At 40.7% G+C, this 25,372-nt stretch overlaps 3 protein-coding genes and 1 long non-coding RNA gene across 7 annotated transcripts in view; 1 reads left to right on the top strand and 3 right to left on the bottom strand.

The window, feature by feature from the left end:
- ryr2b (ryanodine receptor 2b (cardiac)) overlaps window positions 1-2,694 on the bottom strand; it is a 64,702-nt gene extending 62,008 nt beyond the window's left edge. The window contains exons 1-2 of one of the 4 annotated variants that reach the window (XM_030441993.1): window positions 2,487-2,694; window positions 58-177 (exon numbers count right to left, since the gene is read on the bottom strand). In XM_030441993.1, coding sequence (XP_030297853.1) covers window positions 58-177; window positions 2,487-2,534 — 168 coding nt within the window. In that variant the 5' untranslated portion in view covers window positions 2,535-2,694. Of the gene's footprint in view, window positions 1-57; window positions 178-1,053; window positions 1,104-2,486 lie in introns of those variants that run through there. The other 3 variants (XM_030441990.1, XM_030441992.1, XM_030441991.1) reach the window with 3 other exon arrangements.
- LOC115596685 (uncharacterized) lies at window positions 2,557-4,178 on the top strand. The gene is made up of 3 exons (XR_003986942.1): window positions 2,557-2,857; window positions 3,430-3,540; window positions 3,626-4,178. It is a non-coding gene; the product is annotated as an uncharacterized LOC115596685 (long non-coding RNA).
- A 60-nt stretch (window positions 4,179-4,238) lies between these two features.
- On the bottom strand, window positions 4,239-25,243 carry actn2b (actinin, alpha 2b). Its single transcript, XM_030441994.1, has 21 exons — window positions 24,954-25,243; window positions 20,103-20,217; window positions 19,776-19,895; window positions 19,560-19,646; window positions 19,273-19,360; window positions 18,982-19,060; window positions 16,301-16,382; window positions 16,047-16,132; window positions 15,774-15,866; window positions 15,316-15,546; window positions 14,952-15,099; window positions 14,461-14,611; window positions 11,703-11,811; window positions 10,083-10,223; window positions 9,642-9,824; window positions 9,250-9,384; window positions 8,754-8,933; window positions 8,335-8,481; window positions 7,257-7,322; window positions 6,396-6,554; window positions 4,239-6,208 (listed from the first exon to the last, which is right to left on the bottom strand). Exons 1-21 carry the CDS (start codon window positions 25,080-25,082, stop codon window positions 6,050-6,052), a joined length of 2,688 nt encoding a protein of 895 aa, XP_030297854.1. The 5' UTR covers window positions 25,083-25,243; the 3' UTR covers window positions 4,239-6,049.
- LOC115596684 (uncharacterized) lies at window positions 12,237-13,569 on the bottom strand. The gene is made up of 3 exons (XM_030441995.1): window positions 13,477-13,569; window positions 13,323-13,381; window positions 12,237-13,234 (listed from the first exon to the last, which is right to left on the bottom strand). The coding sequence occupies exons 1-3, from the start codon at window positions 13,497-13,499 to the stop codon at window positions 12,378-12,380; spliced, it is 939 nt and encodes a 312-aa protein (XP_030297855.1). The 5' UTR covers window positions 13,500-13,569; the 3' UTR covers window positions 12,237-12,377.
- Window positions 25,244-25,372: the final 129 nt, after the last annotated feature.

The following is a 25,372-nucleotide window of genomic DNA, read 5'->3' as shown; positions in this document are numbered from 1 at the left end:
ATGGACTGCTCTGGCAGTGATAAAATACTGTGAAATCTTTAAAATGGAGCTCTTTACTTTGCAGTTCGAGGTGGACTCAAGCCTGCAGAGTCTGCTGCCAAATCCCTCAGCAGCAAGGCACAGCTTCACATGTTCATCCTGGGAGGTGAAGATACTCTGCAAAACCACGTCATCTCCCTGAAACAACAACACATTCATAGTCTGAGTGCAATATAGATTCAACTTATTTGTTTGTGAAGGACAAATCAATAATAAATCTTTATCATAGTGAAAAAGATCCAGCACTCTGTGCACCCTCTGAAATGTGTTTTGGCCGAGAGACAAAAAACCCTCTATTTAATATCCAATTAATAAAATCCTTTTAGGGAAGATAAATGGATGGGTCTTTGGGTTTTTGGTGACCCATTCATTGCTAGCATGAATTCGGCCTTCAGCAAATTATGAAAACAACAAAAATTTTACAAATAAGTGACAGAAACACTGCGCAAATTACATAAAAATATACAGAGTATATGGGAAGAAAATGTATAACTGAAGGTTTTACTGCACAGAGTTACATGCCCTCTCGTGTTAAACAGTCTGATACAGGCTGATAATGTGATGTTAATTTCAGGAGACACATTCGACCAAACATCCTTGACAGTTTCTTCAAAAGTTGAACGCCAATCCCAAATGGATTCACTCAGGTATTTGAATGGATACAGATTAAATAAACATAATTGCAATGCTCCATTAGAAATAGCACCCTCTGTACTAATGTCTCTCAAATAAATTTTTGCTCCCCTACATTATTTACTTCAGGGCACAATAAATGTAAGTATAAACCCCTGATTAAATATCAGCAAAACATGGTCTAGTCCTACTGTAGATGCATTTACAGTAGATCTGTGTCACCTAAAATGTATCTTATCTTAAGTCAAATGCCAAATGGACCACGTCAAAGGAATTAGGCTTTTCACATCTATTTAAGGAACTGCAGAGAAGGACAACAGACAACAGATCTCCAAAGTACAGCCAGGACTACCAACACCTCTTCGTACCCGGGCTGCATACCTCCATATTGGGAAGATACTGCACAGTGTGACCCCCGATTCACCCTGCTGTCCACTTCTCATATCAGCAGTACTCTGCAATCAGTCAAACACACTGTCCAAGTCTGAGGCACCATGTGGCATTCAGATGGCTAGAGGATTTGGCTCCTCTTTGGGGTAAATATGGCATGTGAATATGCAATAAGCCACAAAACGTCATCCAAATGTCCTAAAAGCCCTGACAATTGGAAATGCATGTTCATTCATTTGGATTTAATAGTTATGGTGATCTGTAGCCTATATTCTAATCTTTACACCTCAGGGTTTCCTACGGTGTTTTATTGTGCGGAGGTGGACCACCTCAAACAGTGACGGCCAAAGCTAACACTATGGCAAGTGAATACACTTTTATGACAAAAAGCAACGACCCGTTAAGTCATTTACTAACTAAACTGAGCATGAAACAAGATTCATTAGGATCTGGGTGGCTTCCAACCTCAGCTGAACAATTTCCTGGGGGAAACCCTGCATTTAACGTAATAATGTGTGACACAGATATCGACAGTGTACTTTCATACTGTGGATCAATTTACGAATCTGAGCACCGGGTTCAGTAACCTTCTCCATTACTGCCTGTGTGTGACCATGTGTATTGTCTCATATCCACACCAGACACTTTCGCTGTGACATGCCCTTATCAGGGGTCAAAGATAACAAGCTGTAAGATAACTTACAACCCGGGAGCAATGATAGCGTCTTGCAGTGAGGATGAAAAAATGCCATTTGTGGTCTTCCTTTACCATCAATGACTAAAACTAAACAAAGTGACCATGATAACAAGATTGCCTGGGAGCTGTGCAGTAAACAAGCACATTTAGTATTAATTAAATCAATTGTAAGTGTTATTATTTCGTGCATTTCATGTTAGTTATACTTATAATAAAGAATTTTTGGTTAAGAATCTGTTATCTTAATAAAAAGAAGAATAGCATAATAAAATTAGCTAATTTCAATTAACAACCTTGGGCGATGCATGGCCCTCACTTGATTTATGACAGATCAGCTTAATATTAAACTAGCTGTGTGAATGTTAATTTACTACAGTATGTCACTACAAAGTCGCCAATATTAAAACTGAGGTTACAGAATAATAAAGGAAGATAACCTAATGCTAACTTACACTTATGCAACACCTTTAACAAAGGAACTAACTGTTTATTCAGATTTAGTTAGACTACCAAACAGAATTGTTAGCTACAAGACAAAAGCTGAATAAAAACACATTTTAAACATGAGTTGATTAAGAAATATATGTTATGAGATGCTGACTGGCTGCCCTCAGAAGAGCAATGTTAGGTTTTAACTAAGCTAGGTAATTGTTAATGCCCCTGGAGCTCTACGTTAGCTTAGCACTGACCAAATATTGGGCATTAGTTTGGAAAGTTTATGACTCACCGTTCGTAGAAACTGAAATTCGTCATCGCTCTCTCCAGCATCAGTCATTATTTGAACCAAATAAGCTGCATTAGCACAGACATGGGCACTATTAGTGGCACAGAGGGAGACAGTGTTAGACTGCAGGAGCAGGAGAAGAAGGTGTACGCAAGTTAACGTGTGGGCGGAGTTAAGATAAGGGCGTCCATTTTATTTTTTTTAATCACAGCAGCTATTTTGGCGGGAGTGTTCTTGTAAAGTGCAGAAAGATTTTTGGTGCTAGCATCCATGGCAACTCACAGCTAGTCACTTATATATAGGCTACCACATAATGCTATAAGAGTACTTTCTCTTTATCTGAGATGGATAAAGTTCTGGGCCTGCACTCGAAGGTATTTTTACAATGTTGTCGCTGTGTATTAGCTAACATTAGCATCTGACCATGCAAGATGATAGGGATGCTAACTGACACCTTATTTCTTAATTGTATGGGTTTGTAATTTCCTCAGAATGTATTTGGAAGTTTCGTACAGAGCACTGCTTATAATTACAGGGGAAATATGAATGTAATTTAAAGAACTGCATCATTCAAGCCCACTTAAATAATCATAGACTACCTGAAACCTGATTCTTCCTATGTGTTGAGTACATTTCAGTAGACACCAGATAGAGCGCTCTCTAGCAGAAATACAAATGCAATAGTCCACAATTGAATTAACTGGAAGTTTACCAACTCAACACTATCTCAGTTTTCCCCATAATTTATATGAAATTAAACAATTTTTAGCAGGAAACATCTTGGTGTTAATGGTAAAATAATTATCAGTAAAATAAAAAGTAGTCCAAATTTGCTATGAAAAGTGGGGGTATTTCTGCTTGATTTTAATAACCCCTGCTAACCTTTTCATCAGTTTATCTTGTCAAAATGTATTACTTGTCCCTGGTGTATCTGGAAAACTAACAGATGGATTGTTTTGGATACTCCTGGCGCATGTGGATGGATGCCAACCTAATGCTTCTGGCGACCCTCTGACTTTTCTCTGACTTTTCTCAAGGCACACCACCACAACATACTGTAAGTTCCACTTGTACACAAGCATATAAAAAATCAAATGGACTACATACAATAACATACACTAAAGGCTTTGTTATCTCCACAGGATCCCTGTACATTTTTGTTATATGACCTTTACCACACATTTGCTGACCACATTCTCTACAGAGAGAGAAGTGGTTTGAATTTTGAGATTCACTGACCTGTTCTGTAATCCAATACAGTGGAGATTTCCTATATTTTTAGCCCTTAGTGGCAGTGCTCTATAAAAGCTAAATCATTAACACATTGTTCCTTCCACCCAGTTCCACAATTTAATTTAATATGGCGAAGGAATAATTGCAGCCCCTGAAGATGACACTGCAGACGTCACTTTTTTCTACAAAGTCTGAACTACTTTACCAAGTTATACATTTTTCATTAGGTTAACTTTTCTCTCTGGCCAAGCATATTGAAGTACTTCTTATCTTGTAAAACTAAAAGTGTAACTCTCCTTTTACTGCCAATAGAACCCACACAACCCATCTCATCAGTATCATGTTCCAGTCTGTACTGTATTATTGAATTGTTACCTGATCAACCCCTCAATAATTTTTTGAATTTTGCACATAGAAACCCGGTAAATGAAAATATAGGTTTGCTGTCCTGATATTTTTACAATGTGGATTAAGGCTTACAGTTGTTTTAAATGGACTGACAAACTGCAAAGACACACATAGTACAAGCAAGGATTTATCAGGTTGAAATACATGTTTGAATTTGTCACAAACAGTTTATTTAATTACTCCATATACCCTCAAGTACAAAGTTTAACTAATTGACTTGATTACTTAGCCAGCAAATTTCTTCAAGGTGTCAGTACTGCCTGAGTATCTTTATTTCCCTACCAAAATCAACAAATCCGAGCTTTCACCAAAAATGAGAACATCCCTGGCACCTATAGCGGCGATGTCTGAGGTGGATTGCTTGCATTTAAATAGAGTATTAAATTAATAGCACGCTCCAGTGCCTTGCCTTCAGTTTGTGTGAAGTGGCCGAAGATCTTCCAAACAGAAAATTCCATTACTTTTACAACTTCCACAGTATTTTCTGGCATGTTTCAAAAACTGCCAGTGGCTGCAAAATGTTTGATTTGAGTTTGGTTAAATCATTACCACTAATGTACATCTAAAATACTCAATTTGTGACAGTATGGAAATTATCTGTATCTGTTTTTCATTTTATGTTCCAATAGTATAGAAAAGAGCATATAAAAAGGCCAAAATAAACAGTACCAACAAAGGAGAACGGGGAAATAACTTGACTAATAAGTTAATATTTTGAGTCAGTCAAGACATTAAAGTGGTACAACAAATGCCTAAATATGGAGTTACATAAGTGATGTTCTTTGAGCTCGGCACAAACAAGCAAAATAATGATTACTCATCTCTAGAAACAGCTGGGAAAGGACAAATGGAGAAGACTGCCTGCAAAATGACTTTGGCAGCCAAAAGATTAAATCGAAAAATATCTATATAAAGATGCTAGCCATACATCAAATACATTTTGATTAATAAACATATTTTCATGTTTAATAAAGCAGTAATGCCAACATGCATCTCTTGCAGATTACCTCATAAGGCTTTAGATACTACCATCAGACAATTTTATTTTTAATCTAGTCCCGTTTTTACCAGGTCCTATCGATGAGGATTTAACCTTTTGTGCTTCCTTAGTTTCTTACAAGTGTATTTTAGGAGTTTATTGTACTGAACTGAGAAAATGTTTTTATTATTTCTCATGAATACTGCACACTCAGTCTTCCGTGTTCTCTGCCTTGAAACAACTACAATTGTAAACATTTACTTTTGCATTCATGTGGCTTCCCCACTTTCCCTCTGTTGGTACTGTATATTTTTGTCCATTTTGGAACCCATTTTCTACACTGTTTATTGTTGAATGGCAGTGAGTCTAAAATTGCTTTTGCAAACTGAAATTTACTTTAAAAATCTCAAAATGCCTTATCAGAAGACTATTCCCAATACAAAAGGCCCTATGGGGAAGTATGAAAACAATACATGGCATTGCAAGAAGAAAGACTTCTTTCATGTCTGATTTCTTCAATAGATAAGCACCAAAACAGAAAGATCCTATTATCTTGTTAGGTAATCTGTATTTTCAAAAGGTAGATTTTTCTTCTAGCTTTGCCTTCATCACAGAACCCTAACTTTGTGCACCAAAACCTTAACACATACGATGAAATGTACAATGCTTTGTTTCAATATAATCTGAACATGGTACTTTGTATTTGTTTAGGGGGCACCTTTAATCCAAGAGAACAAAGAAGTAGATACATGTGCAGCATGATTGTAGACAGTCTAATGCTTCAGAAAACTACTTAACAAAAAAACCTGGTATGGTCACAAACACATTTCATTCATCATATTTGATCCAACTTGCTTATAGATTCCATAAATTCATCAAAACATGTCAGGTTGGAGGTTGCGGGGAGTTAGGTAAACGGTCAGTAGATGAAAGGGTTTCTAGTGGGTTAAAGGTCGCTCTCTCCATAGAGGGCAGTGGAGAAGGCAGTGTAGTCCAGAGCCCCTGGTGGTGCTCCAGGACCGGCGTATGGCGGCATCCTCATGATGCAATACTCTGCTTGTTCAGGGGGGAGCTCTCTCCTCAGCTCATCCACAAGTATGTAGGGCTGCAGTGGTGGAAAGAAAATACAGTTCAGAGAGTAATTTTTTTTTTAAAGCTCATGAACAAATTGTAGATCATAAATCAAGATGTCATGGCAAATACTTGGAAATAATGACTGGAACACAGAAGATTAGTGCTGGCTAAGAATATCTGCCCATATGCCAGTAAGTCACACCAACCCACACAAATACCTTGTCAGTTGCCAGGATCCGGAAGGATGCCACAACTTGCTCGGCAGTGTCTGTGTCAGCGGTCTCTCTGGTCATGAAGTCAATGAAAGATTGGAAAGAGACGATTCCGGTCGCGTTGGGGTCTACCAGCATCATGATACGGGCAAACTCCACCTCTCCCTGAGAAGGGCACAGATGGAGAATGAGAGCTTCTACAGTGTGCTGCTCAGGCCACATTTTTCTCTCCCTACCTGATCAAGCATAAGAGAGTTGTTACTGAGCCCAACCTGAACTCGACAGGCATTCTGTTTTTTACATCCTAACCAAACTCCAGCCTGGCTTAGTTCGAGCCCAGTTCAGACCAAAGACTTTTGAAAACACGAGACGAATTGAAAACAAGCAACTACTTGCAATGTGCCGGTCTAAAAAACGGCCAGTTTACATCAGACAAGTTGAACAGAAGGTGTAACATCTCAATTCCAACTACTCTCTGTAGCTCTCTGCTGACTCATAGGGCTTTTTCATAGCTGAATATAATTCATATCTTTAAATTATGAATGAGCATATAAAAAAGTGAGTTACTTGCTACAGTTACATTTCCAGTAATGATTAAAAGGCGAAAATAAAAAGTGTGTGCCTAGCAAGTGTGTGGCTAAGTGTCAGTGAGAAAGAGCCACAGCAGCGAGTGGCTGTGAATGTGAGTAGAGCAGAGGAAAAGCAGTGAAGTTTTCAGGTAAGCACTATAGATATGTACAGTACACAGTAGATTACCGTGAACATGCATTGTTCTACATTAACATAAAAAATATTTAAATATATTTTATATCTCTAACGTGACTGGGTTCAGGTCGGATATGCATGCTGTAATTTGAATAACCATACCAAGTCATAACCCATAGAGATGAGACAGGCTCTGAAGTCATCTGTCTCCATTGCTCCATTCTTCTTCTACAGTAGGTATCCAAATTTCATGTTCACCATACAAGAAATAAGGAGAAAAGTAGAGAGAGAGATTACAGAAACTTAAGCATAACAGAGGCACATAAATGTGTCGTATAAATAACATGCTTGTCAACAGAGTTAAACATGGCATTAATACTATAAGACCTAATTCTGAAAAGACGCATGTGATGTACAGTTTTTTCAAACTTTCTTTATCTGAAACTGATAAATAGATTTTTTTCAAAATTATAAAATAAACGGAGTAGGAGTGCTTTCAACTTTAAGCACTGACTCTTTTGGCTTTTCCGATAAGACATTAAAGGTGCTGAAGATTTCATGATAAAAGAGGTATGAGAGTTTAAAAACTCAAGAAAAAAGCAATTATAATGCTGCAGATGTACTTGCATGCACAGACTGTGCACATGGAATTTTATACAAAAAACAGTCTTATCTGGTATTTAAGTACACAGCAGTATTTTGCCACTTTGAAGTCTGTATTTGACAGGTGTATTATCCATGCTGTTACTCAGCATTGTTAAGCACAGTCCGTCTGTGAAATTTCTACAGATATAAGTTGAATAAAATGAAACAGCATACTTGATCAAGTCATCCATTTTTGTACTTTCATTAAAGATTCTCATGAGTCATAAAATTAAGCTAAATACAGATTAAAATTCCCCAGTTCAATAATAGCTTCTGTTTAAATTGCATTATTTGTGGGAATCTGTGATAGCATGAGTAGAATTTTCATCCACCGTTGCCGCCAGGAATCGCTTTGGGTCAGATGTAGGGTCAGTGACTGAATGCTGCCCCTGGCTCTGGTAAGAATTCAGCATCTTCCACATTAGGAACTCTTTGTGCAGGACTTTTTGGTCAAAGTGCAATTCAGTTATAGAACTTTCTCTAAATGCAAGGCTACCTCCTCCACCCGCTCTGCTTTCGCTCAGACTGCTTTAGATCAGTCACTCAAATGGACAAAAGTAAAAAAAAGTAAAGTGAAATTGGTAGAGAGCTGTACCCTGTCAAAGTGGTTGAAAGAGGATCTGAACTCATTCATCTGCTGCTGGCTGATTCCTTTGGCATCTCGAGTCAAGATCTGGGTTTCAATCTCGTTGATGGTTCGAGCAATGGTTGTGAGGAGCAGCTCCCACCCCACACGGATATGCTGTCGATGTGGGGATAAAGCAGACGCATTGACACAGGGAAACTTGAAACTCAAGCAGTTTTGAATATTGAATGTTGTGTACATTAAAGTATGTTACTGTAATTTTGGCAACTATGGGACATGAATGTCCTTATATATCCTTCCTTTATGCGAATTTGAGTATCCACTCAGAATTCAATGAGTAGCTTATGTAAGAGTGTTTGCAAATAGTGTACATGCATGCACTGGGTATTCTGCATATTCTTATGACACTGTTTGCCATTGCTCTGTACCTCCATAGTGTAGTTGGTGTGTTTGTTATCGAACACCAGCGACTCTTGGATCAGCTGGTGGTCTCCCTCCAACTTGTCGATGTTTGGCTTGTATGCAACGATGACGTGCTCAAATTGCTTCAGCTGGGTCATCTGGTCCTCCAGGGTGCCTCCTATCTCCAGGGAGCAGCGCCCAATTTCCTGTAAGGATAGCACGTAAGGTCAACTTAATTCTGGAGTAATTTAGGTGATGCTGGTCTTAAGATAAGATGTTTTTCAGGGAGTCATTTACCTGTGGCTAAGAGTAAATTCTGTCTGGATGTATAGCATTAGATGATGTGCATGATAATAATAATGATGTGCATTATCCAATCATCATAATTATCAGGAAAGCCACAATCATTGCCCCCCCCCCCATATGTTTAATGCATTGGAATATTATCATCTTCCATTTTAGGTCATGATTTAATTAGATGGAGATAACTGTCGAATTGCTTATGAAGCCTGTATGTCTAACCTCCATCCTGGCCTGTATCCAGGGTCCAATGAGATTAGCCTGGGCAGCAAACTGTCGTCTCAGCCTTTCGTGGGCGTGCTGGCGTGCCATCTCCTCCTGGAGGGCACCGTCTCTCTGAGGAACCAGCTTCTTCACCTAGAAAACCCACACAGACACATGCACACACAAAAGGGCTTATTTGTAAGTGTGATAAGATGGCCGCTCATGAAAAGAGCCATTACATTAAACAGAATGATGCCACTATTATAAGCTTGTGATGCTAACTGGGTGCTTCAACTCAGTTATAAAACAATAGAGTAGCACTCCTTGTTCCCGTTTCATAATTAATGCTTTCCTATGGCAGCCATTGTCGGAATAATGATTTTAAACTGTAGTGTTTAAGCTGAAGCTACCTTATCCCACTTGTGGAGAAGCTCCTCGATTGTGATGATGCTGTAGGGATTGATGATGTTGGCCTTGATCCCATAGCTCTGGGAAATTTTCTGCACCTCATTGTGGATTCCCATGATGGCCTGTCTCTCTACATCTGCCTCAGGAAGGGTAGCTTTGAACTGCTCATGAGCTGAGATTAGACTCTGGAACAGGAAATGGGAAGTCCTTAAATTTTATTACACTTTCAGTTTTGCCAAGAGTGATAGCATTATGTGGTTTTCTTTATTGGTGGGACAGATCTACCAAAATTACTCCCCATGTAACATAAAATTTACAGACAGGATTCATAATCCTAGAAAATTATGTGCAGGTTAATCTGAAGGGGATGATTCAACAGCAGCAACACTGTGAAACAGTATTAGCAGTAATTGAGTGAGTCTGCAGTGCTGTTAGTAACTGACCTGGACCTCCTCAGTAGTATGCACTATGAACATGTCCTGCAGATCCTCCATGGCTCCTTCCATCCAGTTGTTGAAAGGAGCTGATCTTTTGGCAAACTCCAAGAACAGCTGATCAATAGTCTCCAGCAGTTTATCTGTCCGCTGAGAGGATTACAAGATATCACATATCTGTTGTATTAAAATCCTGAAAAAAAAAACATAGCATCCAACATGTAGCTCATGATTAGGCTCCATCCTGGGCTTAAGACTCATCATTTTCATATCTCACAAATAATCCCAAAACAAACATCCCCTCTCTCTTTTCATGACTAACATCAGGCATGGATGGATCACTCAAGAGGCCTAATAGGCACAGGTCATGGGACCCAAGGAGTCAGAGAGCTCCTTGGCCTAAGCTTTCTATTTTGGGAGTTTCTCTGCAAAAGTCAAATCATATGATAACAAAAGATACACAAAACGACCACAAAGACACACTTAAGTACAACCATGAGACACAGAAGGACCAAGTTGAGACGCAACAAGACTACAAAGATTCAAAGGCACCATGAAGAGACAATGACATACCACAAAGAGACACAAAGCTAACACAATGAGATACAAAGCCACAGAGACACAGGAATACCAGAGACAGAAAAGACTATAGAGACATAAAAGTAGCCCCAAAAGACACTGAAATACCACACAGAGACACAAAATGACAACAAAGAGACAGCAAAGAAACAAAGATACCACGATGAGACACAAAAATACCACAGACACACAGATACCACAAAGAGACATTAAACAACTACAAAAAGATAGAAACAACTACAAAGACACAAAAGAAGGGTAAAACAAAGAGACACAAAACAACCAAAAAGAGACGCTGCTTCCTTCAATTGGTGTGCTCCTATAAAAAGGAGGGGTGAGGGGCCATTTCCATGTCTGTGCCAAGGGGCCATTGTCTCATAATCTAGCTATGATCCCAGGGTGGGTGGTATGGCCTTATTAACCGCCAGCTCTGGCTCAGTTGTTCCTGATAGTGTCCCTCCTCGTAGCAAGGGATGGCAGCGAGTGGAAGATGGACAGAAAACAGACCCCTGTCACTGTCATTCAGACTTAATCCTTGGCCCTTTTCCCGGGCCCTCACACATTTGCTGGTCTGGAATGGTGAGCATGGATCAGAGGAAGTGGCTAGTGGGCTTTCAGCCAGTCCCTTCATGGGCGGGACTCTTACATCTATTTCTCCTTTATCCCCTCTACCCTTCCATTTAAATAATTCTATCTGGGTCAGGAATTTTAGAGGGGATCCAATTATCTCTCCTCGTCAATCAGTTTTGTCTTCACTGTTTCAAATGTCTTTGACAGGCAGCTAAATATGCTTACATTGACATTTTCATTCAAGTTGGTCTTGGATGCAACTTCATTCTATTGGAGCTCATGTGGAACATTAGCACACTCTTGTGGGGACTTACCACCACATCCTGTCATGTACAAACAAAAGTATCCCTCAAGTGTTAGCACACACTTACAACCCTTACCCTATGATGAAGAAACATTTAAAGCATGTGAGTAAAACCACAGATTTTAATTCTCTAATTCACATAGTCAATTTAATCTAGCTCTGAATGTTGCCCTCACCTCCAGTGACTCTCTTCTCTTCTGAGTCAGGGTTCCCAGCTTGTCCCACAGGTCACAGATGCTTTGGCAGCGCTGGTTCACAGCAGCTACGTCATGGTAATCCAGCTCACTGAAAACAAAAAAAAAAAGCATGTCCTGCAGTTTGTGTCAGTTGTGGAAAAGAGCTTTGAAGTGTTCCCCAAGCATCAAGATGTTATTAAAAAAAATATAAAGCTACTGATATCAATTGAGCAAGTCTGACACTGGCATAGCGATGAATGGTTTAACTACATAAAAAAGGTCCAAGACTAGAAAGAAATTGCTAAAATGTAAATTGTAAAATTAACTGCCACCCAAAACTTGACTAATGATTAATATGACTTGTCAAATTCCTCCATCCCCCCCCAAACTGGGTGTTTGTATTCCTTTAAACCAATCAAATGTCAAAGTTCAGCAACAGGGTGCCTGCATCCCCACCAGATTAGGGTAATTTGCCAACTTTTACAGAGCAATTAACTGGCTCAGAGGTCATTTGCCACAGCGATGGTGAAAACATTTACACACAGGAGGGACCGTGTTCATTTTATTAAAATTTCAGATCAAGCAACTTGAACACAGACATAAGTACATTTTAGTAAACTGCAGGGAGTAGAGCTGCCTTCATCATCTGCTTCAAGTTGAAGACTTAGTGTCCTGTTAAGCTTTGGTATAGTACTGAGGCGGTTGATAGACTTCATCACTGGGAAGCTCCTGGGTCTGAGTAGGGATGATCGACTGTTGAGCTACAGGATAGTAGTATCTCTCATATTGGACTTCACCATAGTCGTCTCTGCCTTTCTCGTAGTCTGACTGGAAGTGCGACAGTGTGCCAGTAGGAAGCTGACCAGTCAAGAAGAGATGGTAGAAGTAGTTTTGTCCCACTGGTTCCGGTTCCTGGGAAACTGGCTGCGCGGGGCCTTCAGATGTGGACAAAGCAGACAGCTCCTTAGTTCCCAGTGGAGAAGCGGCATAGGGAGGCAGGGGCAGAAAACCTTGTTCTTCCGTTTCCCTCTCTTCATTTCCATTCTCAGAGATGGATACATAGTTACGCAATTCACCAGCCTGGTAGGCAGGTCCTGGATATGGACCAGGTGGTGGCAGTGGGGGCACAAAATGTGGCTCTTCCGTTTCCATTTCTGAACTACCTTGCCCCAAGATGCTTGTATACTTTTCAAGCTCACCTGCCTGAAAACCCGGAGGGTGAGGAAGGCCAATGTCAGACATGGGTTGAGAAGTTTTGGACATGGCGTAGGCAGTCGTAGATGCTGCCACAGGAGAGTAAACAGGAGCAGTGTTCCATGAAGCCATGCTGGACACACCTGGAGTAGGGTTTGCTGGAGGGGATTCAGGTCTAGAATACACTTGTGCCTTCTCTGGCTCATACAGGAAGGAGACAGCAGGATCATTCATATCGGAAGGCTGAGCAGGAAAACTTTGGGATGAACCATAATCAAAGCCAGGAGACGTCTCCATGCTAGTGTAACTGCCTTCATTAGGATCACGCTGGCTCCAGCCTAGGAGAGACAACTTGTGGTGAGTCGAATAAGCTAAGAAAGCATGTGATAAAGTATATTTATAGTTGCAGTGAAGTGTTAGTTTTACCATTTTTAATAGGATAGCAATGGATATTCCAGCTTAACAGTGCAAAGAGGAGCAATTGACTGTAAGAGAAAACAGCATGGTCAAATACTTGGATAAAAATTAAACCAATAATGGAAAATGAACAAGCCAAAATAATAATTTAACAAGCACATACCTTGCAGGAAACCACATGGCCATTTTGCCTGTCAGTTGAAATGATATCTTCCTCACTCAGAGGACTAGTTAAATATGAAACAGGAAATACTTAATCTGTGGCCAATCCCAGAATGAGAAGATAACGACGGACAGGTGTTCCTCACTGATTCCTGATTGAAAATGTCAGCATGCCTGTAAGCCACACCCTCCATCCTGCTAATCTGTAACTGAGAAGAGGGTGGTTGTATCCAAATATCCAGGCTTCACCGGTCTTGTTGACTTGCAAACTTGCAGGGGCGTTTGCATGGAGTCTGCGAGTGCTGAAGGCTGTCCAAAACCCACTATTAATTCAGTCCACAAGGGCCCTCAGGAGGACTTTCTGCAGACATCGCTTGGAGTGCAGAGTTCAACAAACTGCACTGATGTAATTACCCCCAAGTCTAGAAATAATATTTAACCACATTATGATACAGAATTATTTAGAAGTTGATGGACTGTAGAGGTAAAAAATGACAATAAATGTATCTTGTAATTGACCTTATTTACCTTAAAACCATATGCAATTTATTAATGTAGGCCTGTCTATCAGTGGCAGATATCAGCCTTGCAGTCTCACGCCCTCGCAGACTTGAAGTGTTGGCGGTAAACAAGTCATAGTAAGTACAACTGGTGGAGATTTGGATGCAGACGGTTTCCTTTTTCTTCTTCCACATTTAAATTGTGAACTAAGATCAGAGGTTTTGAGACTATTAACTAATGCAGAATCTAGTTGTGTTGTGCAGATGTCGTTCTATAATTGCAGCTGCCACTTATACAGTGGGCAAAGCCAAAAAGCTATTAAAATAATACATAACAAAAACAGGAAACACGATTCAATCGGTTGCTTTTCCTATTAGTCCACCACCACCACCCCCTCGTGATGTTGTGTTTGGCAGGAGAAGACAAAATACTCCAGGGCCTCCATGACACATGACTGCAAACGTCTGCTAAAGGGAGTGCGTACTTAAGTTCCTGAGCAATGGCGGCAATCTGCTCCACTCTGTCCTGGTGAGCTGCCAAGTCGCTCTCGAAGGCCTCGTGTTTTCGGAGCAACGCTCGGATTTCTGTCAGGGTGGCTGTTTCATAGTCCTTCTGGGAGAGGATCAGTTCTTTACCTGAATAACACATACAAACCGAGAGAGAGGAATGAGGTACAAAAATATGATTAGCAGGTTGGATCGAAACACTGGCCTTATTTGGTCATTGCTGATGTAGAAAACAACCCCTTACAGTTCACTACAGGCTAATTGCATTGGACAGACTCTTAAACTTTCAATCAGATCCCTGTAGTTAAAGGAAACACTTGAATATTGAACAGCTGGCAGAGAAGTTGGAATACAGATGCCTATAGATAGGCTCACATGTCAAGACAGACAGATAAACATTTATATCAATGAACATATTGTAGCAGTGTTAGTTGCATGCAAACAACTAAAAAGCCAAACCAAAACTGACCGCTGGCCCAGCTCTCATGATTGGTTGCTTTCTGGCGAAACTTTTCAGCCAGGTGGTCCAGCCTCTCCAGCCTACGGATCTCTGTAAGGAGCCACTCCTCGTAGCCTTTCTCTGCCTGCTCCAGGCCCTGCCATGCACTTGCTATGTCCTGAATGAAAAATCACAGTTTAACTTTATTTACTGAAGGTGTTTTGTATTGATTCCCCCTGGGCAAATCTGCCCATTTTTTTTTATCAATACTTGTTATTTGAAGGTGCAAAAAAGTGTCAACAAATCACCCGTATTGGTAGAATCCTAACCTCTAAATCATATGCCATGAGAATTGATACAATTAGAGGTCACACAATCATGAACACTGACTTACAGACACCATCTTCCCCTCAGAGGGCATGAAGGCAGGGCGATTGCTGATGCGCAACTTGGTCTGCAGAGTGTTGAAGTTAATTTCCAGCTGGCACTTCTCCTGCACCTTCGGGGGCTTGTGCTGGCGTCTGTAGTCCCTGAAGTCCTCCAGTTTCCGCCGCATCTCCACCATGGTCTTCTCGGGGGTCCGGTTCTCAAGCCAGGGAGTGGTGCGTTGGATCCACTCCAGCAGCTGGGATTCAGAAAAGACAACATAGGAGGAAGAGGAAAGGTAGGAGAGCTCCTTGTGGAGACAGCAGTGGGCTGATGATTTTTCTTCATCAGATATTTTTTGTCTGTACTTTTACTTTGAACTTATTTCATGTAACAAGCAGAGGAAAAAGATTAATTTAATATGAACTATATATATATATCCATTATCCATTAATATTTTAAGGACATTTTGAAAAATGACTTTACCTCACTTGCCAGTCTCTCATACTCTTCCATCATTTTCTCATTCTCTTGGTTTACACCAAGCACCTTACAGATCCTGTTGGCAGCCGTCTCTGCCTGAGAGCACAGGGCACGAGAATATTGTAATTGCAAGAGCAAAGTAACACAGTGGGCCATGCTCCCATCGATCCTTCCAATAGCTCTGATAACGTCATCCTCATAATAGATTTGTTGCTCAGAAAATCAGACTTGTCTTTAAATGTTTAATTTGTAAGGGATGAAGTTCAACCAGTTTACCTGCTCGGCTCCAGCAAAAGCATGGTAAAAGCAGGAAACATAGGTCATGATAGCTCTTTCATCCGGCTTGGGGGTGTTGATGATATCTGTGGCGTCGAGATGGAGGAAAAGGCAAGGTGGCAAAAAGGAAGAAAAAAGTAGAAAATAACTTTGGAGAATGAAGGAAGCACAGTGAATGTCGTATCGCAAACATTTATTTCAAAGAACAGTTTCAATTAACTTAAATGGGGCACATCTACTTCATCAAACATTACCTTCTGCGTCCAGCATTTTGGGAATGTCCAGGTGTTTCTCTGCTATGTCAAACGCCAGGTTCAGGTTCCCCATTGGATCATCCTAAATAAAGAAATACAATTCTACATCACTGAACAGCAATGCTGGACTTAAAATGCCACTGTGCTGACCTCTCCGCTATGGTGTACACATCATACTCCCTGTTTGCCTACTCTACTGGCACTCCTTTTAAGTTTATATTCTTAATTATTATTAATTAGCAGCTTCCCATGTTGAGGATTGCAGATTGATCAGTCCCATGAAACTCTCAAATCCATTAACATTACTTACTTTCTGTACAGCTTTTAACTACAGATTACATTAAATGATTTTGCCTATTGATTTTTTTTTAATCAAGCAATTGATCTATTAGTCAAAAGTGATGTCTTTTAAAAGATAGCTGATGAGAAAGGGAAGCAATTCTTCACATTAATGAACCCACAAAAATAACTGACATGTACTATACTATTATGATAAACGATCATAAATTAATCAGATAGTAAATGAATCGACTAATTGATTACACAAGAAAAGCAATTTACCCCTACAATACACATCATGTATCTCTTGTAAATGACAGATATAATCAATGAAATTAGCTTTTATCACACATATGACTCTGAGGGGAGAAACCAAGTGTGGGAGTGGTGCATTAGGCTAACAGCTGACAGTGAACCCTTCCCTGCTAATGGGGCAGTCAGTGAGGTGAGTGAGTACAGTGGGGTAAATGGATCATGCTATCATGCTGCTGCTATTGTCCCTATCTCTGTACCACTGTTCTATAACGGTAGGGGGGCTGGGGGCCGCCACACTACATGACAGGGCCAGCTGCTCACAGATCCAGTGCAGGACAGACAGATGGATGGATAGGGTGGTAAATAGATGACGGGATGGAGCAATAGAGGGATGGATAGCAGGATACCCCCAAGGCCTCTGTGTGCACGCCCCTGACCAGAGCTGTCTCAGCCGGCTGTAAAACTGCAGGCTTAACCAACACGCTCACCTGGAGCCAGACTCAACAGCTGCCTGGCGTACGACGCAACTGTCTCCTGGCAGCATGAGCAGAACTGAAGAGTGGCTAAATGTGTCAACATCTATGACAAACAGACTGAGGAATAGATTTGGTAGCCTCCTAATTGTGAAAGACAACACCAGCCTTGCAATAATCTTGAAGTGTTGACAACTTAATATCGCAGTAATCAGTTCATCAGACATCTTCCCAGCTTTCATGATGACCAGCAGCCTCTAACTGAGGAACGCTACGTCACAGCATGGACAATAGCAGAGGTAAAGCTAAGCCTGAGCTCAGCAGGGCCTAGGCTCATGTTTCTCTGGCTATTCAGAGTCATCGCCAAGTCAGGCCACTGAGTTGTGTGCTGAGAAGTAAGCGCTTCTGTTTCCAAAACAAATGGAAATGTCACTCTTCGTAACCAGCCATGGTGTTCCCCTACTATACATGCCTAGTGTTAGGCCAAATGTGGCCTGAGTAGTGTTAAATTTTCTATTCGAGCTCTGCAATCTGGTGTCCTCTCGGATACAAGGGCTGAATTTTTTAGGAAATAGACCATTTATTTCCAATATTTGCTTCATGAATTCATTGGATGAATAACTGATAAATATGACTATAAAACCTTATGGATAAAATCTCTGTTGGTTTTCACTCAGAAACTCAGCAAAGCAGCCACAGCCTGCCCATTTGGATAAGAGAGCACCTTCTTTCAATAGAGAAAAAGGTGCCTTGCTTGTGCGTTATTGTCTTAATAGACACAGGAGGGCTGTCAGCTGTGCTCCTGAGCTCTCAAAATACACAGCGCAGCTCACTGAGGCCCTCACCTGGTTATACACTAACACTGACAGTCAATACCCAGTACAGTTAAATAAGCTTTGGGTCTGTTTGACCTGAAAAAACATCTAATCTTGAGAAGCATGAACACAAAGAAAAAGCTGGATGAGAATGTCAGTATTCATTTGTCATATTTATCACCTCAGGTTTGTGTCATACAAGAGAGGCCACATATCCCCATTATTAAATCCATTGTTGTAATGGGCACAGTGGGGGCGCACAAACAAACTTGATCACTGAAGCGACCCTCTCTTTTATGCTAATTATGCTGAAGTTGTGCACCAAGTAAGCTGCTTTTGTTAAGAATAATGAAGCATGAGGTGAAACTAATAACATGCACTTATAAGAAAAAAAAATTCAAGAAATGGAAAAGAAACACATCCACCGATTAAAGCAGCATTACATCCATTAGCCAATTAACACACTGTGTACCTTCAGCAAACATTCACCTTAATTCAACTCAAATCGTTAAGCTGTTATGGTCCTATGAAATGCCACATATTTCTGGTGTAGCCATACAAAGCACCAGCAGTCCCAACAAAAAAGACTTCTATCTCAAACTTCTATACATTTTGTAATCGTTTCGGGATCAAACTGCCCTGAAGGAAACCAGATGAGCTGTCAGTAACTCTTAAAACTCTCAAAAACACTAAAAGTGTTACTAAAAGTAGCTCAAAGTACCTTTATTCTATGCTAAACATGTATCTGTCTTAATCAGTCATGGCGTGACAGGAGTGTTAATTTGGTGGAATTCAGTCTGTTAGTGTTGGGGAGGGGCTGAAACACAGCATCCTGGTTACAGGTGAAACCACACGACACCTTGTTGAGCTTAGAGTAGTCGAGGAGGTCGGGTCTGTGTCTATGAATCAGGGCGCAGAAGGCCAGGCCATCCTTCCAGCTTCACCAGCCAATGAGCAGAGAGAACCAACATGTCAGTTCAAACATGCTAACCTGACTCAGAGATGACATTGTTGGAGACCAATGGAGGTTTTGTCTTGTTTAAACTGACATAATGCTATCAGATGAAGTAATTCACTATACATACCCTACATTACTGTGATATGTGTGTTATAATACATTGTCTTGTATGTCCAAATGCTAAACACTTGCCTGACATGGAAGTTTTGGACGTTGACATTCCTGTAGGGGGCAGTCTTTCTCTGACACCAGAGGAGGAGACCCTCCTTGGCAGACGTTTCTGAGGAAAAGTGAGATCAGACTGTAATCCTTTAATGCTGCACAAGTTACAGATTACTTTGCCTTCTAAAACCAAAATGACATTTTATGTCATTACATGTTGTCCTTCACCTGTAGTAGTTCTATGTCTACATTCAGTGGACACAAGGTCACAATATAAAATGAAATAGATTTGGTTTCTTTGGATTCTGCGATCTCACCTTCCACAGAAATGTCCTGAATGGCAAAGCGGAGGATAATAGTCCAGATCATTCCAAGAGTCATCTTTACATTTCCGTCCACGATCTCTGAAAGACAAATGAGGTGTTATAATCAGTTCGCCTAAGAGTGAATACTAAATTCACCCATGTATGTGAGTTCCAATTGGACTACTGACGGTTTTTAGTCTTATAAAATATGGAGGGAGGCTTCCTTACCTTCAGCTCCAATGGAAACCAATTTCACTCCTTTGCTCGTGATGAAGTCCAAAGCTTTGTTGACGTTGGCAATCTTGTGAAACCGCATCTTCCCTCTGTCTGGCTTGGGTAACCTCTCTCCTGGAAACATTATGTGACAAAGTATGTTCGTTTACGTGTGTACTATTAATGATACAACTACCTCACATGAAAAGCTAAATGAACCACAAAATGAATCCTACTATGATGAAAACGCTGCTTTCAGTGAATACAAAGTGAATTTCATTGATGAAAGGAACTAAGAAATCATGAGGCTGTAAAAGAGACGTCATCCTTTATTGATCTAACCTGAGATGACCTCCAGAAGCAGCATGAGTTTTAGTCCATTCCTGAAGTCCTCTTCAATATTTTCAATTTGAGTTCCGGCTTTCCTCAGGTGGGAGTTACACCAGGCTGTGAAGGTCTAACAGGAGAGGACATATGGCTCAATAAAAAAAAGGATTTGATATCACAGTAACAATAATACATTTCATTTATAAGGCCCTTTTCAAAACAAAGTTAGAGTGCTTTTGAAGGCAAAATGAAAATTGTTGACGGAGAATGATAAAAAAACATTATACAACATGAAGCAAAAGGTTTTAAGAGGTAAAAGTGAATTCAGACCATAAACCCTGTACAAGCACATGAACAAAAGATATATTTTAGGAAGGATTTAAAGTTATCAAAGAGCCTGGCAGTCTGATACCCTCACTGAAAGAAATGCCACTTTAAAAATATGTTTAAAAATTGAAAATAAGGTACTTTTTGTTTACAGTGAGTTAAAAATCTACCAATGAAACAAGTGACAATAAGATTAAGATTTCTTGAAATAAGGTTTAAATTTAGTATTGACTAAAAGTTTGTGTCTTGGCTAGAAATTAGACAGATAAACTTGTTAAGATGTTGAGTTCTTGCAGAGGCTGACCCTTGGCCTTCAGCTTAGATTGTGGAAGGGCTAGCGAAGCCTTGGCTTAGGACCTCGGGTTGTGACCGGCCACGTATGGTGTCAGAAGATCAGAGATGTCGTAGTACAAATAAATAGTGTTCGGTCCATGAATTTGTTATTTTTGCACTTCCTTGTGAAGCTCCGCTGATTCCCTGTGGATCATTGAAAACAGAAAGGCAAAAGAAAAGATTCTAATCTATACGAATGCTTATAGCACATTCACATTTCACAACGTGAAGTTGAAGCAAACTGGACTTTAACTTAACTTTAAATCTCCTTTACATTATATGCGTTACAGTCTGAATATGATATTCCCCTGCAGAGAAGAACTAAACAAACACAGGCATCTAACAGCTTAACAAGTTCAGACTATATAATCGATGTTAACCTCTTTGACCGCTGCTACATTTTCACATTAACCCTTCGTGGCCCATTAGTGTCCAATGTCTTCTCCTACAGCTCCACAGATAACTACCACCAGAACAAACAGTCTCCGTGTAGGGCACTGAAATACTGTAAATCAAGCTAAGATAGGATCATTGTCTTTCTCCTCCTATTTTTATAAAGTCTCTCAATAGCCAACAGCAGAGTTCACAGGGGCTCATCGCCGCTCAGATGAAAGCTGGGAGCCAACCACAGAGCACATTCCGACCGATATAAGGTGTTAAATTTAGACCGCCCTGCTGTGGCTCACGATAAGCGACCGGGAGGAAAAACCGTCGAAACGTCTCACCGTGTCAAACATGAGCGAAAATGTCACGTGGATACAGGGCAAGTTTTCCCCTCACGTCACTTTCTGTCACCATTTCGCCACTTATAATGTGGTTAGTTACAGCTGCGAGCTGATGGCTTTATCGCAGTGCATGTAAGCTGCTCCTCCAGGTTGAGCTCATTGCTATGTCAGACAGGCATGGATAAAGGATGGGAGCACAGTCACAAAATTATTGTTTAAAACATTTATAAGGATATGCCAAGAGGAAGATAAATGGATCCTTCAGAATTTAAAAGGAAAGAAAAAAAAAAACGTGCCAATAATGTTGTTTTTTTTTGGTCTTATGGACAGTGGTTAGATAACAGTGCTTATGGTGCATTTCAAAAACTTTATTACAGTCATTAGCAGTTCAAAGTAACCAGGAAACAGTGGAAGTAGAGCTGTCATGATTATCATGGCCAAGAAAAGTCACCTTAACGATATGGAATCCAAAAATATCCTGCACTGGCAAGCCAACTTTCTGCATATAGAGCTCCTCTCTTCCCTCATGGGTTACGTTTTATAATCCACAAAACATTTCTGGAGTTTCGTGCACCCTTAGGTCCCAAAGGGATTCGAAAAGATTACATTTACACCCAAGATGAAATCATCACTGTCACTGCTAAGCTAAAAGTGTTAGCGTGCTCCCCACCTGAAGTGGGTGATTGTGAATAACATATTTTCAAATGTTTTTGGGATCTCGTGGTTTCTGGAGATCTTTTTTTTGTCTGTTTACATTTTAAAACAAGTCCCCAAATACTTGTTTTTTTTAGGAGAGTGCTGCCATGTTGTTTTGCTGTGAAACTCCACAAATGTTTTGTTGACAACAAAATGTCATCTGTACGAGGATGAGTTTTCATTTTTGGGAAGCAAATGATGGTTTTACTTGTTCGCTTAACTTGATTTTGCTTTTTTTCACTTCTTCATTTGGAGTTTTTTTTTTTTTTTTTATATATATTGTAATGAATTTAAGTTCTTGTCCTCTTAGAATATAAGAGGAAATTTTTTTATTTTTCGAAAAGGCTCGGAGTTTTAATTTCTAAATAAGCTTGTGTAAGACATTTTAGCATGTTTCCCGGTGTTGATTCTTACACATCCTCGTACTCAGAGGGACTTTACATGGGTGCCAGTGTCAAAGCAGAATATTACAGGGTTTAGAACAAGGGCCATGACATTCCACGCTGAGTGACTCCTCAGGGTGTATGTGACATTGAACTGCTGCCCTCCTTGTTAAAAAACATGGCCCGCTGGTCCTCCAAATTTGAGCCAGCCACAGCCGAAGAACCCTGCTGCCCACTTTCCAAGCCCCCCCACACCCCACCCCGCCCGGCCCGGCCCACCTTCCTCTCCAGCACCGCTGACCAGTGACGACTGAAGCTAAAAATATTCCCTGAACTGAGTCATTGAGCTGGTCGATGCCTTTGGGGCCTCACTAGGTCAGAGACCGGCAGGCTGTGATGCAAAATAAATGAGAAACGAATATTTAAAGAGAGACTTTTGACATTCTGTCTCCTATTTAACTTACATCAACTCATATTCATTGCTCATCCGTAACACTTCTGCACAAGTAACAGACAGATTTGGCTCGAGTCTGTAACATGACTGGGCACCGAGGGCTTTTTTCAATCCCCTTGATAAACCTGTCTGAGTCAGGTAATAGATTCAAATAAGGCCAACATAAGTGCCATCCCGTTAACATTATCTGCTGAAGGAAGGCTACCACAGCTGCGGGTAGGATTTGAAATAAGCCCTCTGCACTGTGGCTCGAGCTGGATGAGAGGTTTAGAAAATAATTCGGAAAAAAACAAGGCCTAATGGAGCAAACAAAAGCTTTGTGGCAACACAAGTGTTCACTGTGAATGCAAACAGGGGTGGAAGGTATACAACAAGCTGGAGCAACGAAAGGAAACACTCTACATGTGTTAGTGCATTCAACCTTCATTTATCAATCCGGATCACTTTGAACAGCTGCTACCAGACCCAGACCACTCTCCAGTGAGCGCTTGTCAACTCCAAATTATAATAAGTGAAAAGATAAACACTGGAAACATAGGCGACTGTCTGTGTTGCTGCCTTGTGTTACCAAAAATACACAGTTTTGTCATCCCTGTGTGTGTGAGGTGGAAGAAGGGGGGTGTTAGACAATTGGGCCTGATGCACAGATCTGCAGTTTAAAGCCCTAAAACCAACTGACAGTGTGGGAGGCCGAGGCTATATAAAGTTGAGCTGTTTTGCCGGTACACTATTTCTGCATGGTTTCTATAAACAAAAGAATTCCGCACCAAGGACACTGGATTAACCCTACTATAATGCCTTTTGGTCCCGGGGTTAAAATTAGACGCAGCGTCCATTCTAATCCCAAGAGCGTCATCATGTGTTAGGAGCATCTGTTGACAGCTCGCATTCCGCGCGTATCAGTGAAGAGGCAGCAGTCTGGAGAGCCGCTGCCTGGCAGGCCGAGCTATTGTTAGCTGGTACCCACCGCATCCGTCCGTCAAGCCTCCCACACCCGGAGCCCGACTGCGTCAGAAGAGCGGCAGCGGAACCGAACCACGCCGGGGAAAGACGTATGCTGTCCTTCAAATTAAAACTACAGGCGAAACCACCAAATAGTCATAAAAAAATAAAGAAAGAATGATCATTAATTCATCCAGGTGTACGTTAAATCCTGATATCTCTGACTGTTGTGATTATAAATTCAATTTTAGAGAGCCATAAAGGTACATTTGCACTGCGCCTAGCTGCTAAAAGCTAACATTAGCTCGTTCACGTTGAATACTAGCTAATGTTATCGATAGCCAGCTAGTAATGTGAGAAAACATTTTTTTTTTACAATTACAATTCTTTTTATTTTGTGTTTTTGATTTTTAGTTAATAGAGAAAAGATTTAGGGGACCGCAATCAATCACAGAAGGTGCATAAGTATGACCCGCCCTACTCTGCCTCTGATTGGCTTACTTTAATATTTTTACTCTGACTCTAACCAATCCACTGTTTATACATAAACCCGACCAATCCCAGCCAATAAAGAACACGAGTACTAGCCAATCAAAAGGCAGTGTAGGGCCGGTCGTGACTTCCCGACTCCGAAAAAAAAATAATTCCTGGTTATTAAAGATGTGCCTGAATAGAGTTTGCGCTTCCCCTACGCATACACGCACCATTAAAATTATTAATAGCAAATGCTTAAAAGAAAGAAAGATTGTATTAGCCCTTGCCACGTTAAAGCACCTAACGTTCCTGAAAACAGACGTCATTGGTTTTATTGTGACACTCTTAACCGGATGTTCCGCTCTTTATCACAGTCAACTTCAAGTTGACAGAGTTGTCTTAAACCTGTCAATTCACTGAGAGTACAAAGGATTTTCAATTTCATTTAAATTTTTGCAACTTTTGATAAGACAAGTGTTTACACAGTTACGTCTAGGATTCCGTTATTTTGAAAGGTGTTATTTGGACTTACTTTCCTCTGCTGTTGTTCCCAGGCAGGGTCCAGCAGCATGTCCCTGTCCCACTCATCCTCCTGTAACATGTACTCTTCCTCATAGCCGTTATCATAGTGCACCGTGGTCTCCACCTGAGTCATCATCATTGTGTCGATAATTTACTCAACTGTGTGTTGACAGACAGCTGGATCGACTGTAAAGCTAAGGATAGTTCTATGACTTTCTCTTTTCCAAACTGCTGCTGCTGCTTCTCTCTCACGCTTGCCCTTGTCCTCCCGACCTGACAGACGTCTGGCCCCGGTTGCCACAGATGAACAAGCGACGGTATCATTAGTACTGGAGAGTCACGTGACGCCTTCATACCTTCCCCCAAATTCCCCATCTCACACACACACACACACACACACATACACCCGCCCACACAAACTGCAGCAGG

The sequence above is a fragment of the Sparus aurata genome, chromosome 15, assembly GCF_900880675.1.
Source record: "Sparus aurata chromosome 15, fSpaAur1.1, whole genome shotgun sequence".
In the NCBI taxonomy this organism is placed as follows: domain Eukaryota; kingdom Metazoa; phylum Chordata; class Actinopteri; order Spariformes; family Sparidae; genus Sparus; species Sparus aurata.
This window is presented reverse-complemented; position numbering and strand designations above follow the sequence as displayed.

Coding starts and splice junctions, on each gene's coding strand:
- actn2b (XM_030441994.1), bottom strand. CDS start 25,082: ATGATGATGACTCAGGTGGAGACCACGGTGCACTATGATAACGGCTAT. Junction 19,647..19,775: donor GGTTTCCATTGGAGCTGAAG/GTAAGGAAGCCT, acceptor TTTGTCTTTCAG/AGATCGTGGACGGAAATGTA. Junction 6,555..7,256: donor TCTCTATGGGTTATGACTTG/GTATGGTTATTC, acceptor TGCCCTTCTCAG/GGAGAGGTGGAGTTTGCCCG.
- LOC115596684 (XM_030441995.1), bottom strand. CDS start 13,499: ATGGCCATGTGGTTTCCTGCAAG. Junction 13,382..13,476: donor GCCATGTGGTTTCCTGCAAG/GTATGTGCTTGT, acceptor TTTCTCTTACAG/TCAATTGCTCCTCTTTGCAC. Junction 13,235..13,322: donor TTGCTATCCTATTAAAAATG/GTAAAACTAACA, acceptor TGTCTCTCCTAG/GCTGGAGCCAGCGTGATCCT.